This window comes from Vidua macroura, chromosome 1 (genome assembly GCF_024509145.1).
Source record: "Vidua macroura isolate BioBank_ID:100142 chromosome 1, ASM2450914v1, whole genome shotgun sequence".
NCBI classification, from domain to species: Eukaryota; Metazoa; Chordata; class Aves; order Passeriformes; family Viduidae; genus Vidua; species Vidua macroura.
Window position 1 is genome coordinate 94,166,760 of NC_071571.1, and position 19,269 is coordinate 94,186,028.

The window sequence follows — 19,269 nt, forward strand, 5'->3', positions numbered from 1 at the left end:
CTGATGGTGTGTTTCTGTGAAAAGCATTGGACGTGGGTACGTCTCATTTCATCTGTGTAAGCACGCTGTGCCACTCTTATCTTCACATTACATCGAAATGCCTCAAGCCAATCTGGCAAATATTAACCACTTTAACTACAGTGAACATGATACTTTGATTTAATTTCAGAAGTGCTGCATATCTACAAACACTAATTCAGTTACGTGTTTCCACCTTTCATCTTCTCATCATCAAAAAAATCATCTGAGGTTAATGCTTCCCAATTTTTTACAATGCCTTTCAATATTTCAAGGTTCTTCTTGGTTTTGTGCCAAGTCTGCTGGCTCATCAGGATTTAATTATCCTTTGTCCACCTCTGCAGGCTTGGCTCCATGGTAAGTAAAGGAAAATAAAAAGATGCAAGGGTTGGGTTTTTTTCTTCTTATGCAAGTAGCAGCAGCAGGTAGGGAAAGGCACAACACACTGCTCCTCCTGTGGTGGTTCCGCTGGCAGGATTGAAACACAGGTTGCGGGAGTGTCACAGACAGCTCATGGGTTCACTGAGAAGAGGCATGAGGACAACTGATCACCACCCAGAGGAGGAAACTGCAGGGTGTGAGACCACATTCATCTTCACAGATGCCTGATATTTTCCTTTACTGGCAGCAAGGCAGGCAGCAGAACAGGAGAAGGAAGTCAGAGAAGGTGCAGAAGGAAATCTCTTCCCAGTCTCTCTGCTGCAAGTGGCAGTAATTGGCTGAGGAGGAGGGTGGAGAGCTGGAGTTGGTACTATCAGAGCCCTATCAGGAAAAAGCTGCTGTTTTACTTGTTTGCAGGAGTGAACAACCCATGGACCAGTCTGAATGAACCAGATCCCTGGTCTCTGAAAATGCTCTGCTAAACTTAAAATACTGGGCTGTACTACTCCTAGGACATACATCAGTGCTCAGCAATAGCTAGTGCCACCCTATGGCCTTGACAAGGAATAAAAGGGATTTTATATTTGTATAGTTGGGAGTTTCCGGTATTTGAAATGGTGATTTATATTCTCATACTTGATTATATTTTATACAGTTTATGTTTTAGATCTTTATAATGTTCAGCTGAATTATAAAGCAACATCACTTCAGGACCTGGACTGCTAGGAGGAAACAGCACCAAGCATTTTCAAAGTGATCAGATACACCTGCATACCATATCCTGTGAAATCACAGCTTAGAAAAGAGGGTTTCTCTGATCTGACAAAAATCCAGTGATATCGACAGGGGAATAAAATTGTGCTTTTTCTGATTAGAAAACAAGGAAACCAAAATCAATGCTCCAGCCTGAAACGTAATAGTATCAGTACAAAGTAAATGCAATGACTCATCAAAGACAGGAGAGCAGTGTAAGCTGAGACATACAAAAGCAAAGAGGAAGGCGGGAGCTGGGCTCTTTTATTATTTTAACATCACCTGAAAGTTCCACACTAAAGAATATTACTGAAGAATATTATCAGATGGAAATTTAGAGGAGAAATGTACACTAATAATTAAGAATTCAAACAAGCCTTTGAAAATAATAGGAGTGATTAAATAAAAGCTACTGCTAGTGATAATTTTCAAGCTGTATGCCATTAATATCCCCTTACCAGTTTCAGGCAAATGTGTATGGTAACAAACAGGATTTTCCTTTACGACGTGTCAAAGCACCTCCAAAACATGATTCCTTTACACATAGAAAATATTAGGATTACATGGGTATTATCTAATAGTGGACATTGGAAACTACATTAGAGCTACAGAAATGCCCTGTGCAGAGGAGTTGAGTATTCTGCCTCTTATGGCCACATCTACTCAATGTTTCTGGAAAAAGAGCAAAAAAAGGTACTGTGTGGGCTGACTAATTTTTAATTGTTTCATGTTCCTGTTAAAAGGAAAGCAGAACAGAAACAGCTGGCTAAGAAAAGTATAAAGGCCGTTGTAATAAATATTCTTTCTGGAAATAGGCTATAGAGCACATGAGAAGGAAAAATGGAATTTGAAAGGAAGTGCATGAAACATTACAATCAGGAAGTTAGTGATAACTCATTTGCAGTAGAGCTATTCCATCTACATCCTGAAAATCTGTGGCTAAAATTTTGGTGTCAAACTGATTGGGCCATTCAGAAGAGAAAACATTCCTCGTTCAAGTCTATCTTCCCTTTTCTCCTAACAAAGCAAATCCATTTCACCTGCCCACATCAGACACTTGTCTTTACCTTGATGTGACTGACCCTAACGCACAGAGTCTCATAACCTCCTCTGGTCCCACCAGATATTTCCCTTCTTTGCTTTCTTGCCTCTTCTGGAAGTTTCCTGCACCTCTTTTTCTTTCTTTGGTGCCCCAGCTTGCTCCGTGTGATCTGCTGCTTGCATTGTGACCAGCCCTGGGTAGCCACAAGCACTCCTGTGGTGCCCCACAGGTTGCCCCAGGGCTGTGGACCTGGCAGAGTTGGAAGTGGCAGTGTGGATTCCTGGGCTCAGCTGGGATTGTGCTGCTGCTGCTGCCGCCTGCTGTCTCATCCAGCTTGGTCTTCAAAGCCGTGTGCTGACAGCCTTCAATATTCCTGCAGGACCCTCCGCCAGCCAGCCATGTATGGCTAAATCTGTAGAAACTCAGGATTAAACAGATGTCTTTTTGATAGAGCAAGGAGCCCTAGGCAGATCCCAGGTTACCTGTTGTCTTCCCAGAGGTCTGCCTGCACACAGCTAAATATCCCCTTCCATCTGGCTAGGGCACCCCCCTAAGCAGGGCTCCACAGCAGCTGTGTGCCTGTTGCGAGGGCACCGGTAGCATCATGGATTTCTGCCTGCACGCTTCTGTTCCAGCAGCAGTGCAAGTAAGGATGTAGCAGCCAGCCAGCTGCTGCCTGTGCAGATCCCCATCTGCTGGCAGGCAGGTACAGACACATATAAGGAAGCCTGAGATGAACCTTCCCATGTGTGCATGCTCTGATGGGTCCAGTTGATACAAATGCCTGCCATCATCAATGTTTTGAGTCATTAGTTCATTCCATCAGTTGGCATCTATCTGTCGCTGTCGAGCAGGACAGGAACAGAGAACTCCAGATCAGAAGGCAAAGAAAAGAGCTCTGATTTATTTCAAATGTACCGCTCTATATATAGAGGACATCGAGAAGACTAATTTCATTGGTCTTAGAGTAAAAACATGTCACACCATTGGTGTGCAGTGAATGACGCACAGTGGCAGAGCATATCCATAAACAATGTGAATAACAAGATAGATTAGAGAATTATTTACATTCTTTCCCAACTGTTTCCCAGGCTCTTGCCTGGTTAGAAAACCTTTCTCTTTCTCTCTGACTGAGCTGAGAATATCCACATCTATCAGGTACAATTAGGTACAGACTGGGACAGACATTTGACAACACTGTCACACGCAGGCCCTGCCGGGGAGGTGTGGATGCATCCCATCCTGCTTTTAAATACAACACTGAGCAGTTTCTCCACAAGTCAAACCATGCACACAATAAATTTGTGAGCAAGTCTAAATGTAACAAATCTGTTTTCCCCAGACACCCTTAAAAAGTGACACTAAGGACCAACAGTATTTATATGACTACAAAAACATCACACAGGAATAACATCATGTATAGTTACAATAATCATGAGTACACTGAAAAACTATGCACAAAGCTGTATCAGGCAGCAAGAAAACTGCTTATTTTAAAAAATGTAAAAGGGAAATGGGGCAAAAAATGATGGTAGACTATTTGAGAATATTCTTCCTCTTGCACTTATGCCAGGCTTTGCTTCTGGGCTCTATATTGGTATTGCCATTTCACCTGTGAATTAAGCCATGTTGTGTTGCAAATCAAAAAAAGTCAACTTGAACATAGTTGGACATGTTAATTTTTCTTGCAAGACAATATACTGCTTTTTAGTTCGACCATAATGCTCAGTTGCTGAAGAAAATTAAACTAACTGAGCTGGAAAGAGGAAGAGTGCAAAAGCAAGGCTATAACTCTTTTCTAAGCACTATGCTGTTATCAGATGGCCACATCCAAAAACCTCTCACACAGAAAACAGCAGACAGTGATTGCAGAATAGTCATTCACTTCAACTTCTTCCTACACACTGCGAGATAAAAGTAGCGCGTGATTAATCATCATCATCATAGAATTACAAAATGGTTTGGGTTGGAAGGCACCTTAAAGATCACCTAGTTCCAATCCCCCTGCCACTGTGGGGGTTGGAACCAACAATGGTCTCAGGGGCTGTGTTCAAAGCAAAGGCTGGGGAACAAAATGTGTGAGTACTCTTGTCCAAAGGAGTGTAGCACAAGCACTGCCGTTCTCTCGAGATGCCCAGCTGAGATTCTCCAGGATCATCTAAATGAGAGTAACAGTACACTGACCTCACCAGAGCAGGGCAGTGAAACTTGGGATGTTCCTCAACATGGCTCGATCTACAGGGGTTCTCACTTCACAAAAGAATCAGAATAAACCTCTCAGCATGGTTGCTCTCAACTAGCTCAAAGCAAGAGCCTCCATAGGAAATCTCGCTTCCCACCTGTCCAGATGATCAGAGTGCTTCCCCTCCACCTTACCAGGGAGAAAAGGGGCTCCGTAAGAGGCAGCTCAGTCTCAGGATACAGAAGAGTTAAGGGAAAGAGGGGGAGAAGAAGGTACCATGGACAGACTTGACACAAAGAAGGATTTGGGAGCACTGAAAAGAGAGTTTCTGTCATTTCCTCAAAGTTTTACCTCTCTCCTCCAAGGCTGCAGTGGGCTGAACAGTATCTGGAGCATGCTTCATGGGCTCTCTGCTTCAGCACAGTACCTCAGGTTGAGTTTAAACACCATTTTACCAGGACCACTGTTCTGTAGCAATGATAAGAAAAGGTAAATGACAGTCCAGATGAGCACAAATACACAAAGGGGTCAGACAACTAGGCCAGTTGTTGACCTCCAGTAGTGGTGTATCCACACAAACACACTGACCAATGCAGCATCTGTATTTTGCCTTCTTGTGCATTGCCCCACAATCTACTACTTTTCATATCTGATCCACATAACCTTTGTTTTAGCAAAATCTCATCCTACTGACTGGAAAAAGTTCCTGCTTAACAGCCACAGATTTAGCTATTACATTAAAATATCCTTGTACATGAACCACATTATGAGTCAGAAAGTAAATTTGAGCAGTTACTCATAAATGAGATCACACAACTCTGATAGGTCCTAGAAACCATCAGTTTAAACATTCAGAACAAGACCAGAAAGCACATCTGATATAGGGAAATAATTGGAGAAGAAACAAGAAAAAGGCAGGTTGTGGTACTGTTTAAACCTCTGATTTGCTTCTGCCTTAAATTACATGGGTACTGTTAGTTTTCTGATCTCAAATAGGATACAGCATTAGTGGGAAAGGATCAGGAAAAGGCAGCAAGGACATGGAAGCTTCATACACAAAATAACAGAGCTTTAAGCAATCTGTTCTAGAGGAAAGTATCCCTGCCCATGGTGAGGGGTGGAACCAGATCATCTTTAAGGTCCCTTCAAATCCAGGCCATTCTATGATTCTTCAGCCAATGGAAGAGATCATAGAAAAGGAAATAACAGACATTACTACAAGAGGATGTGCAACACAGATGGCTCATGACTGTTGATTGTGTCCTCCAATACAAGAATTAGAGGATATTAAAAGAAGCTTGTGGGAACAGGGTTCAAAAATATGAATATGGGATGCAACAGAGATCCTCTTTGGCAAGGAGATTTTGTTTTTGTGCACACTGTCCTACCAGTGAGCACTGCTGAGAAGTGCTTGTCTCCCTCTCCTCCACTCCCTCCCTTCAGGTATTTATGCAGATTGATGAGATCACCCCTGAGTCCTCTTCAGGATGAACCACCCCAGTTCTCTCAGACACTCCTCACAGGAGATGTTGCAGTCCCTTAACTGTCTTATGTGGACCTGAACCGAACTTACTCCAGTAAGTAACTCCAGTAACTTACTCCAGTAACTCCAGTTAGAAGATCTATGCCTATCCTTCCATCATCTCCTCTCCAACAGCTTTCTTACCTGACATTTACCTCAGGCTTTTCACAATTCCCACAATGTCCATATTCAAACCATCACATCTGCATTCATCCCAGAGCATTGGTTCAGTCTTTTTACCCCTGCAGAGTGCTGTTTGCCACCCTGGGGCTATGACTGAGCTAGCAAGTACTTCAGTACTGTAGTTCAGGCTGATTTGCAGCTTAATGTTTCATTGAGTTTCATCTTGGCCTAAAATTAGTGCATGGCCAGCAAGCATGGAATGAATACCCAACAGCAGTTGGAGCAAGTCAGCTAAACCACCTCTGGCTGTATTCAATCCCAAAAGAACCCATTTTACACCCAGAGGCAATCCCATAGTGCAAACTAATGAGACACCCAATGCTATTCAAGATGGGCACTGGTATCTCCTATAACCCTGCTTTCGCTGACCTCTTTCTATTATTGACTCTATGTCCTCATAATTTCATCCAACTCACTTAACAGAATCTTGACTTATCTCTCACTGGTACATGTAATGAGTTTGCAATGGCACTGCTCATCTACCTTGTTAGCTAACAATACCATATTTGATTTTCTTTAGGCAAGATTCCTGTGGCATTACTGCTTTGTGTTGTCCTTCGACTACAGAAACACAATTAAATTCAGGAGAAGTCAAGCTAATAAATCCAGAAAGAAAATACAATTTTTGTTCAATTATATTGTTTAGTACTTTTCCTCTCAAATATTTTTTTTGCTTAATAATACACTGGATTTTAGATGCAATGGGCACACTTCCACAAAAGTTCCCAGCAACCTCTGACGCCAAGAATAAGGGCACTGCTTATCACTAGCAGATGAACCATCTCATTTTAGTTGATAAAATATTGCTGGGAGCAGGCATCTGAGCAAGACACACAGACATCTCTGTAATGACAACAAGAAGGTTATTCCCAATACCTTATTTCTTTCCTGTTCTTCTTTCCCTTTGTGATTCCATACAAATTGCAAAGCCATCCCTGTAGAGAAAAGGGCTAATCAAAGACACATGAAGGAAACAGATGTTAATTCCAAAGCAGGCATCTCCCCAGCTGTACATGAGGACACACTGCTAGGGTAAGTGCTTAGCTGGCCTTCTCAGGGGGATAGCTGGGAGTAGAGGAGTGTCACCCCTCACCCTTGTGCCAGGATATCCGTGCTGGGGCTGGACTGTTTGGCTTGGCAGGACTGATTTTTTAGCCAGAACAGTCCAATGACATGGCTAGCTACCTGCAAGTCCTACTGCTTTTGAGAAAGAGGCATTAACCAGAGACAGTAACAGCAGCCTGGTCCAGACACACACACTAGAACTGGCCCACAGTTCTAGTACAGTTATAGCCCCTCCTAAAACTATGTACTTGGGAAAAGTGCACACTGGAGGGGAAAAAAAAGCTCCTAAACTGTGCAAAAATAAGAACATCACATAAGTACATCATGTCTGTTGTGTATCTCCATTTTTACCTCCCAGCTGAGGGATCTTGCCCTCGTCTGTTGATGCTGCTCACAGCTCTGTCACCACAATTTCACACCGTGGCACATGTCCTGGCTTATCTCCTGGCTATGCTATTTTCTGCCTCTTCCATTCCTGCATAAGGCTCTTACTATTCCTTGTTTCCTTTTTTTTTTTTTTTTAATTTTTTATTTTTATGAATCAATCAGAACTAGCTTTATTGCCAGTCTGCAGTTCTCAGGTGCTTCTGTCACATTTAGTGCCAGCCCTCAGTTTTAATGTCCTAGGATTGCGGAAATTTCTGCTTTTGTTTTTTCTTAAAGGTTGCTTTTCTAGACCTCCTGCTTGTAAAGAAACTCCCGACAGTGTCACCTGTTAGGAACAGATTAATTTCTTTTTAAATAATATAGGCATTGAGCTATTCTCATGAAACCCACAGCTTCTGAAACAGTGGGAGATGAGAAATTGAATCTTCTTTTCTCATCAAGTGCACTTTCCCCCCATGAATTCTGTCCCTTTGTCTTTTCACTCTGAACCCTGTGATGAAATCCTTGCTAACATTCAGTTAATTTTCTTAGATCTGTCAGCACATTCATATGTCTGTATTTTCAATATACCTTTAAAATATACTATTTAAGATCACATAGATTGCACATTGGAATGATTATTAATGCAATTTTAATATATTTTTATCACTTTAATAGCCTACCAAAGAATGTACAGCCATTATTAAAGCTGACAAAAATGAAATATCATTTTGAGTCTTCCATGTAGGTTTTACACAGGATATTTTGGTTTCCCTACCAAACTATCTTCCCTACCTACTATCTTTTAGTCTGACATAATTCCAAAGGCATTATTTAATTTTTCCTTTTCACAGTTTGTATCAATAGGTGATTGCACTCTATCTCACTGGATTGTACTGTACTGCCCATGAACAACACCTTCTGTCCCTTTTTTCTGTTTTGCTTGTTCCTTAGCACTTTTAAGACATCATGAACCATTCACATACCCCTTACAGTTTTTCAAAATCATAAAAAATAGCCAGGATTGAAAGAGTTTGTGAGTAGATAACATCAAGCACGAAAGCCAAGAAAACTCCCAAAATCTCTGAGATCAGCTGGAGTCTGTACTGCCATCTTTAGGTTGTACTACCACCCATCGGCTTGAAGTAGAATCAACAAAAGCAGCTGAGTGGACAAAGCCTCTGCTCTGCTGCTGCAGCACAGCCTGCCACAGCAGCTCAGCTCCTACAGGGATGGGAATCCCAGCAGCTGGAAACTCCTCATCCCTGATGGATTTAGCTGCAGTGCCTAGAAAGATACCAATTCCTGTTATGGTCCTCTTTGACCATAGCTGTATCTGACAGGGATTTTGGCTTTTCAAGAATTTTCTTGGTAGCTGGTCCAAGACCAATTTCTTTTCTACGAAAAGTGAGGTCGTTTAAAAAAGTAATCGCTTAAAAACATTTTCCTTTTTTCTTTTTTTAATGGGAGCATTATTTACCAATTCCAAATATAAAGTTCTTTTCACAGATGAAGGTGCAAGATATCTTCCTTCTCATTCTGTGAGGTCTTTCACTCAGGATCACTCTTTACAGCTTTAGCTTGTTACTTAATTCTTAGTCTTGTAGGTAAAACTACTTATCTCTGAAGATTGTTGTCAGCAGAAGTAATTAAATGCCACAGGTTTTTATGTCAATGTAATCCAGTGCATCTTTAAGTAATTGATCTTATTTGATCAGGTAAATAATCAAACCTGTTTCTTTTCATTTCAGTCATCTGCATCGTTCTGTAATTTCTTTGGGCCTTACTGCAGTTGCAGCACTGCTTGATTGGAACAAAATCTGCTGGTCCAAAAATAATTAAATAAAAAATATCAATCTTTATGTGCCGACTTCAGGCATAGTTTATCATTTAACTAAGTATCTATGTAAGACAGATCATGCTGATTTTTGTCCAGGAGCTATGAAAAGTGTAGGCCTCTAACATTCAGTCCAACCTGACTGTGATATAACCTCACTGTGAATATCTTGTGATTGCAGCTTCTGTGACATATTGACATACATTGTACAGCAAACAGATAATTTTTAGTAAGCTGCATCCTTAGTTTCAATTAGCATTAGGCTAATGCTAATTAACATTTGCCTAAAATGTACATAAGAATATAAAAACTTTTAGTATAACTTTTGCTAGGATTGCTTTAAAATGTTTGCCTAATGACATAGAAGAAAAGCAAGATGTGCATGTAGACTCCTTTGTTGATACTAAACATTAGCTCATTTCATGTGCTTGATACCCAACCTTTAGCAGCTCAGTACAGTAACGACATATTGCTTTACACCAGTTCTATATGAAGAGTTGTCATGTTAAAAACAGGTGATGTAGCCCCATAGTTACTGGCTTGTATCTTGGAACTCGGGCAAGAGGACAAACATTGTGTAGGGAAAGATGCAAGGAGAGCTTCTGGGACTATGAGTAATTGGTATCAGTGGATTTTGAGATTCAGGTTTTGTTTACAGCTGGCAAACCCAGTAAACATTGAATCTAATTCGCAATATAGTTATTACTGGTTTTACACTAATACAAGGTAACAGCAGGCAGAATAAAGGAATATTCTGAATATTTCTTTACTGAGTGCGAGCACTTGGGATGTTTTTTTTACGCTACTCCTGCGAGGTGAGACTGACCATGAATAAAGAGACAGCCAAGGTGCAAACCAACCAACAGCAGAGTGCATGTTGTCAGTATTATGAGAATGCCTTAATTTCACAACCATGAGCTTAATTCCATAACAGATGAACTGTGACCTTGGTATTTTGTATCATGTATTATTAAAAGCCAAAATTCATTTATAGTATTTTATAGCATTCCCTTAACAAATTTTCCATCTATTGTCCATTATTTCCAGCAATAAAAATATTTTGGAGAATTTCCAATATAGAACTATACTAATTATAGGAACTGTCTGATTTTTGTGTGTGGTGTGCCTTGAAGATACAGCTCTTTTTTTCCATACAACAGTTCGACAAAAATGCCCACTTCAGGATATATGAATTTTCACTCTTATTAATATCAATGATGTTGTGTGGAAAATATTCAGCTGTATAAACTTGCTGAAATCTTTATTACTATTTCAAACATCATCTCTTTAAAAGAAACTGCATTTTGGCTCCACACTGTAGAGGACAAAGTTATTTGAGAAGGTGATTCATTTAATTAGAAAGTTGCTCTGAAGATTACTTTTTTTTCATACCAGTGTTAGTATATTTAAAAGTACTTGACTGCAGCCTTCTGTTGCTACACTAAGTGTGTAATTTTATTAGATCTCACTGAGAGGGGATAAACCTTCAAGCATTATTTATGCATACACTGAAAGGCACCACGCCTTTTAGAAATGCAACAGTTGCTCCAGTGGAACATCTGAATAATGAATTATTTATGAAAACAAGGAGGATGGGAGGGGAGCCCTTCTTCAAAGTCATGTCTGTTTCTTTCTGCATGTTTATGTGTTGCTGTTGAGCAGGACTGGAACGAAATGACTCCAAGTTAGAAGGCAAAGAGAATGAACTGATTTATTTCAAATGCACCGCTCAATTTATAGGGAACATCGTGCAGACCAATTTCATTGGTCTCAGAGTAAAAACATCTCACACCATTGGTGTGCAGTGAATGATGCACAATGGCAGAACATCTATAAACAATGTGAACAACAAGACAGATTAGAGAATTATTTACATTCTTTCCCAACTGCTTCCCAGGCTCTCCCCTTGTTAGAAAAACCCTCTCTTTTTCTCTCTGACTGAACTGAGAATATCCACATTTATGTGATTATTTTTCTATGTTAAAATTCAATTAAGTTTGACATCAGCACTGCTTTTGGAGCCCACTAACTTTGACTTGAAAATCTTTGTTTTAATCTTTAATAAATGTTGCTTCAGATAGTGAAGATGTTTAGAACCCAATCCCTGCTGGTCTTTTGAGACAGGATCTATTAAAAGATAATCTCTGCTCTGCAACTTCATAGCTGTTTTGTGCGTACAACATGAAATCTAGAGAAATATTGTTTCTCTAAAGCATTCCTCCCACACTTGAATTTTGAGTATTCTAATGTGTTACACTGGCAATAAAGCAGCAGAGGTAAAACTTGTTCAGAGGATTACATCCATTTATGATTAACACCCGCTAGGTGGGTACCTACTGTCCAGTAAAATGCAAGACAACAACAGGGGTTAGCCAGCTATTAGTTTATTGATAATATAAATTGCAATCAGCATGGGAAGCCTCAGTATCCACAGAGGGTTGTAAAGGAAAAGCAATCTGGTCAGGTACCTGATCAAGGTTCAGTCCAGGGTCATTCCTCCCTCAACTTAGATACTTGTTCTTTTTGACAGAAGGTTTTATACATCTATGTCTCTCTCTCCCTATATATAAATATATTTCATGCCCACCTGGTTACACATCAAACAATACAATGATGCAATAATTAAAAGCTTGGGTCACTGTGACCTGAGGATCATCAGTGGGGCAGGATGTTTGCTTTGTGAACTGGGACTAAATCTCATGGATTGAGCCATGTCCTTGATTCCTGGATGACCTTCCAAGTCCTGCCCCTGCAACAAGTACATCCCAATGTGGTGCATTTCTCTGTACAGACTGCAGGGACCAGGCTTAAAACCTTGGAATAGCTGTGAAACATTATGCATAGTTTTTCTTTCACCTCAATCAGCACATCATGAAAAAAGACAAACCCCCATCCTTGTGATAGAGCTATTTACATGTGCAGCAGCACAGATATTTACGTGTTAAAAAACTTATATACAATACTATGTTTCCTATTATTTCCATATTAAAAAGAAATGTAATGCAAAAATATTCTTAAATTCCTTCCCCAAAATAATCTGAAAACTTACATGGTGTTTTAGGAAGGCTTTTGAAATAATGTGCACAAACAAAGATTACCTGAAAATATTGCCTGAAGGAAGACAATGACAATCAGAATGGCAATATGCCATCAATAGTGCTTAGAAAATGCAGCTGTTCTGAGGTTGGCATTCTTTTTGTTCACTTGGCTCTCTCTATTCTGGCTGATTCATATCAATCCCAAAGCAAAAACCATCAATAAGGTGCTTCATTTAGACATGGAAAATAGTCTTCTGTCTTGAAGAGGACTGGAGGTTCATAGAGGGTCTGCTGCTGTCGTGAGGAAGACGATTTCTGCAAATTAGAGAAGTTTATTTTTCGCCTTTTTCATAAAGCATTTTAAAACAAAGCCTGCAGAGCTAAAATGCAAAACAAGGGAAGTTTTAAGGCATATCTCCTTAGCTGAATGGATTCTTAATCATAGCTCAGATGAGTTTGGCATGTGCCTAAAGTTAGTGAAGAAACTCAGCCTTTGACCTTTGCCATTCCAGCACCTAAAAAGACTCAGTCCTGGAACACGTACAATACGCCAGCACTGCAGGAGCAAAACTGTACCATGCAGCTGATGGGAGAGTCATTGTAACCTTCATCCTTTCCAAGCCATACACCTTTACCTTTTCTGCTCCAGCCTTCAAATTCTCCTCAGCCACTTCTTTTGAGTCAACTCCGGGCCTGGGTTCTGATTTAGTTACTCAAAAAGTCTTCCTATGGAAACACACCTAGCAAATGATTCTTTCAAGAAGGAAAGAATTGTGGCTCTCCTGCTGAGCTTCTACGTATGTCACACTGTTTAAAATAATCTGGTAGTGGACTGGAAAAGAGCTGTTTTTTCAGGGAAAGTGTAGATGTTTCTTTTAAATATTAACTGTACAATGTTTTGCTGTATCAAATAGCTCATTGAAAGAGACAACATCAAGGACCACTAGTGACCACTGTGTCAGCTTTGCTGCCTGTAAATAATGCTGCAACACAGCGCAGACACAGGGTATGTTTTCAATGCCTGACATTAAATAGAATGCTTGAAATCAAGATTTCACTCATTAAAAGTTCTTTTCAACTAATAAAGAGATTTTGATGAACTATTTCGTAGAGCCCTGTCAATCTGGAATGAGGAAATTAGCCTTCACCAATAATAAAATTAGAAGTACACCAAATATCATTGTTTGATAGCCTTGGAGTTTAGGATGGTTTTACAAGTAACCATAGGATGGTTTTATAAGTAACCATACCTACAAAACAAAGTGGAAATTTCTCAATACTCAGTTGAGCTGTATTACTTGTACTCCATATGAAGTAAGTACATATTCTCCTGTTATATACAAAATTGCTGATATATTAAATTATGTCTTTAACTTTACAATACCATTAATTTCTCTAAGTTTGTTTTGCCATTCAAGCTCCAATGAAATTAAAAAACATAATCAAACATCTGATCTATAAACAGTGTATATTATCAGTGTTCTTCATATCACAAAATTTGCCAAATGTAAAAGACCCCTTCAAAATCGAAGTTCTGATTTTTAAAATAATTTCCTACACTGTACTGTCCTATCAGATAACAACCTGCAAGCATGGGAAACTAAGGTCACAGGTGTTCTGTAACTCCTGACATGGATTTAAGAGGTGCTGTATTTGCCTCTGTGCAAGAAGGGGGTAATTTCAATCCAGTGAGGAAATTTATAGGCAGGCACAGTACCCACAATTGCCTAAGCACACATTTATGATCAGTTATTTTTGCAGCTGCTTAGCAGACAGTTTTACCTTTTGAGAGTCTACATTCTTAGCGATATTAGAAGCCTTACAGTACTGTTCTTTACACTGCCTGGTATTCACAAGGGAAGAACTTTGGGCAAAATCTGAAAGGGAGATTATAAATACACATCTTGAGAAACAGAAAATACAGCCTTTGTGTAAAGAAAAGGATACATTTAAATGGGAAGAGAATGAGGGTACCTGAGTAAATTAAAACTAGCAGTAAAATGTGAACTACAGCTACAGTGAAAATCATGACATCAGAATAACCTTCTTATCCAAACACATATTTTACCACTGATGTATTGAGCTAGTTAAATATCAGGCATGTGGACACATCTCTATAGGCATTTTCTTCACACATGCTTTTGTTTACCATTGGAAGTAGGTATTATCCTATGCAACACCCAGAACCACTGTGGAACAGTAGCCTGCCTCTTAGTGAAACAAGTAATGCCAGTAAGTTCTGAGTGTTATTTTATTGCTATCAATAATCAAACTAAGAAACCACTGGAGATGCCAGGTTCAGCCTCCTGACACTTTCAAAGATTTTCTACCTTTTACATTGTGGAAAAAGTGCTAATTTGACAAAGTGTTCCCATACAATACAAAAAAAAAATTTCTTTGAACTAGCAAACTTTTCAAATGAAGACTGTAATTCCTTGATTAATAACTGTTTCTAGAAAAAAATGGAAAATACTGTTGAATATTCTTCAAGGCAACTTGCGCAGGTTTTTTGTTTTGTAACTGGCCCATAAAGTGCAGCATTGTGTTGTTCTTTTTAGTTTTTTTTAAAGAAAAAATACAGAACTCTAAACTTAAACACCAAGAAAAATGAAGGAATGAGATGAGAAATTAGCTTAAAGACTAATTAACTTAAAGACTGCACAGTAAACAGCAGTGAAGAACAAGTTCCTTGAACTAAGCCTAAACAAAACACATGTTTTTTGTATGTATTTTTCTCTGCTTGGAAGATGTAGAAAGAAAAATACCTCAAAAAGCCACAACCTTCTTCCTCTCCCCTTCTACAAAGCTATTTTTTCCATCATTCTTACCAGAACACAGAAAACTGAGTTTTAGTACAGGATGGATATACTAAAAGATAAAACAATCTGTGAGCTGACAAGTTGCAAAAGAGTAGAACTTATAAATGGTGTACTGCGAGGTGATGTCAAGAAACATCAGGAATTCAGGTGATTTTTTTTTTTTTAACCAAAAGATTAGTTTAAACGTGAGGCACAACGCCAGTCCAGTATTAGGTAAGGCATCTCTGAAGTATACCAGAGTGCTTCAAGCCTTTTGTAAAGGAACAGTCCACAAGGAAAGATGGAGAAAACCGCATCCTTAGAAAGCTTACCAAGGTGGTAACATGATTATCCAACTGTGTGAACTGAATACAAATATAAGCTTTATTTAAAAAATACTGTGCAGATTAGCTTTAATTTTCTTTTTTGGTAACATTTTGCAGTGATGTTATCAATGCAGAAGGATCCCTCAGCAGTGTTGCCAGTACAGGCTTTTCCTACTTGCTTTGCATACCACCAGAGATCAGGGATGCTTTAGTAGAAAGGCTTGTGCATTATGTGCCTGTTTTTTTCCTTCACATCTATTTCTTTTTGTGCTCGGCCTTGTTTTGCAATGTTACACAATCCTTATAAGAAATTAAATTTTTAAGTTCAGTTGTTTTCTTTTTTTTAAAGAAGCCTGAAAACTCTGTAAAAATCCTAACAAAGTATATTAAAAATGTACAGCTACATTCATATACATGTGCAACAAACTTATTATTATTTTAATCATCTGGTCTAGTAAGCAGAGCAACTAAGCTGGTCACATGGTAGCAAAAGTTTACTTACATTAAGGAAGGATGGCATGCTGATTGTGTGCAAGATTTTCTTGAACGTGCTTGGAAAAGCTCCAAGGTCTGTTTCTGCCTTTATGACCCGTTCTTCCAGTCCAGCTACGCTATTCCCAATCATTTTCACAAAAGCCTGGTGTAAAAAATAAAAAAGCCCAAAATAAATATGACAGTTTCCCTAACAAAATAAAACAGAATTATGTATTGCAAAACAGTGGTGAAAGATCCATTGTTTAAATGAGTTGTCAAAAACTTCATGCTCAATTTCCCTTCTGCCTACAAGTCAATTTTAATGCTAGAAATTAATTGAGATACTTAAAAGGCTGAAAACCAGGTTAAAAATAATAAAATAATCTTCCTTTTCCAATTTACCTTTCAAATAACTAACTTGGATTTTTCAGAATCTAGACTTCTACCTGCCCTTCTACTGCCAAAAGAAAAACCAAGGATCTGAACCACAGTTTTGAAGCTTTATTAGGGATGAAGAGATCTCTCATTCTATTTGTTTCTGAAACTTTGGAAGCTAACACAAAAAGCTGCCTTGCTTCATACAGTCAATGAACAATTTATTTTTTTTTTAATGTGTTGCAAAAAGATCTAAAACATGTCTGGAATTCCCACAGTCCCCAGAAATTTTTCATAAATGTAGTCCTCTTTATTAACCCTGAAGTACCGATCCAGAGTGAACACAGAGAGCCCAACTCACCTGAGCTCACACCACGTGTGTGCACATACACACACAAATATGCAGACCCTGATTTTTCCCTCTGTTAGGAAACAAAATGCATCTAAAAGACAGCAAATACATACCTCTAGTTTGTCAATCTTCCTATATATCTGCCTCATTTCTGTAGCTTTTGTGTGAATTTGAGGTATACTTTCATTGACAACATGAGAGGAATCACTTCGAATCTAAAGACAGTGCAAAGAAATAATAGAAAAATAAATTAATAAAACAAAGTGTTTAGCAGATATTATTCTGGAAACAAGAACTTTGCTCCAATGGACAGACTAACATTAGAGTTTAAAAATACTGGAATAAATTAGTATAAAAACAGTAGATTAAAATCAATACACTATAGCTTTTTTGTATAGTTTCTAAGTAACTTTGAAGAAAATGTATTTTGCAGAGACTAATATTTACCTTTATACTTATATTAAAAATAGGCTAATACAATCTCTTCTGAAGTGATATGGAACATTTTCTAAGACACACTAAAAAATATATTAAGCTAAAATTTTGTCTTAAGTTTTACTACCTGCACTGTTCCTTATGTTCATTAAAAAGTCAGGCCACAAAAATCTTAATTTACTGGTATTAAAAGAAACCCCAAACCTACAACAGAGTTGTGCAGGAGAACCATACGTGCTACACTTTAAAAGACAGCCTATCTACCGATGTCAGCGTACAGGAACTTTCCCTTCAGTTCTTCCATCTAACCCTATGAGAAAAGTGAAAACAAAACTGCCTTTCTGAAAAGAGGGTCCCCTAAAGACAAATCTAGCTTTGGTGGTCTGGAACTCAGATTAGATATTTTCATTATAAAACCAACACAGGATGTCTTTATGTATTTTAAAGAATAAGCAGAATATCATACTGTTCTTTTAAACAAGAATACAAATACAACTACGCAAATGTACAGTTAGGAAAAATTTCTTCACTGAAAATGTTGTCAAGCATTTAAGCAGGCTGCCCAGGGAAGTGGTGGAGGTATTTAGAAGATGTGGCACTTTGGGACATGGTTTAGGGGTGAGTATGGCAGTGCTGGGTTAATTGGATTTGATGATTTTAGAGGTCTTTTCCAACCTAAGTTTATATGAGTCTGTGATTCTATAGCTATATGGACACATTTTGCTCTGACATGAAAGCTTGGTAGTTTTCATCCATGAGTCATCTGATTACCAAAATAAGTCATCTAATTATCAAACATGTTTTCATAATGCCACCTGCCTAACTAAAGGCTTCTTTCTCTCTGTGTCTTACAAACACCGATTCAACTGTGTTTATTCTGCCTTCAAAAACACAACCACAACTTATACGTACCATGTCCAGCATTCCCACGAATTCATCCACCCTGGTCAGTAAGTCTTCTAGACTTTTATCTAAGCTTTCTATCTGCAAAACAGAAGTCACTTAAAGTGCTTGAAAACACACACACACACACATTCACAAAACCCCGACCAGTCTCAGAAGCAAGAACACCGAGTAGAGACACCGGTCAGACCACAGACAGTGCCGCAGGAATCCCACGGCTTTTCCCTCTCTCGGCTTCGTTCAGCTCAAGGGACGCGACCCCCGGTACATGCTGTCCTGCGCTGCCCCAGCCCAGCAGCGTGTCCAGCTCCAGAGGGCTGCGCTCCCATGGCACCCCTCCCGTGTGCCCGGGAGCCGTGCGGGAGCCCCCGGCCCGGCCCGGCCCCTCGCCCACCTGCTCGCTGAAGAGGCTGCGGTCGGCGAGCAGGTACGCCGAGTAGGCGGCGGCGGTGGCGCTGAGCGACGCCTCCGAGGCGTCCTCGTCCTCCGCCTCCCCGAGGCCGGAAGCTCTGCTTTGGCTCTGGGACACATTCCCGCTGTCCGCGCCGGGGCAGGCGTCCGGCAGCTCGGCTCCAGCCCGGTCACCAGCGCCGGCAGCCGCCGCCATCTCAGCGCCCGCTGCCGCCGGGATGCGCCGCCCCTCACATGACCGGGCGGGCCGGCGCAGCCGCGCTCCCGGCAGGCGGGCCGGGATCGGCCCGGGCCCCGCGGCCCGGCGCTGCGAGCGGGAGGAGGGTATACGCATCGCCGGTGCCCGGGGCAGGGAATCGCGCCTGGCTGGAGGAAACTCAGGCTCCGCCGCCTCCGAGCTGCGCCTGCCTGGCGCCGGGACAGGAACGGGGCTCCGTCTGCGGGAGCGTTTGTGGAGGATGTGGCCTGTAGGGCTGGCGTGCCGCTGGTCCCTCAGCCACACAGCCTCAGAGCCCCGTTCGGCAGTTTAATCTCACACCCCAAGGGGCCCCGGCCCGGGAAACCCGAGCGGCTCAGCCGCGTTTCCACGCAGATTCCTCCCGTTAGGGCCCGAGTTGGGTAGGGGGCTCACTGAGTGTACAGCGTAGCTTCACTTACGGTTAAGGGGCACTGACAATAGAAGCTGGGTTGGGTGTGGTGTGTTCGTTTATTTTCCCCACGAAGGTGCTGCACAAAATGTTTGCAAGCCTTAAGAGTTATTTTGCTAAGTGTTGGACCAAGGCCGACACATCAACAGCTGGCTGTTCTG

General features: G+C 40.4%; 1 protein-coding gene across 1 annotated transcript; it reads right to left on the minus strand.

Annotated features, from left to right (window-relative positions):
• Positions 1 to 11,717: 11,717 nt before the first annotated feature.
• LOC128807907 (biogenesis of lysosome-related organelles complex 1 subunit 4-like) lies at positions 11,718 to 18,866 on the minus strand. Its single transcript, XM_053978610.1, has 5 exons — positions 18,445 to 18,866; positions 18,060 to 18,131; positions 16,826 to 16,927; positions 16,014 to 16,148; positions 11,718 to 12,702 (listed from the first exon to the last, which is right to left on the minus strand). Exons 1-5 carry the CDS (start codon positions 18,793 to 18,795, stop codon positions 12,604 to 12,606), a joined length of 759 nt encoding a protein of 252 aa, XP_053834585.1. The 5' UTR covers positions 18,796 to 18,866; the 3' UTR covers positions 11,718 to 12,603.
• Positions 18,867 to 19,269: the final 403 nt, after the last annotated feature.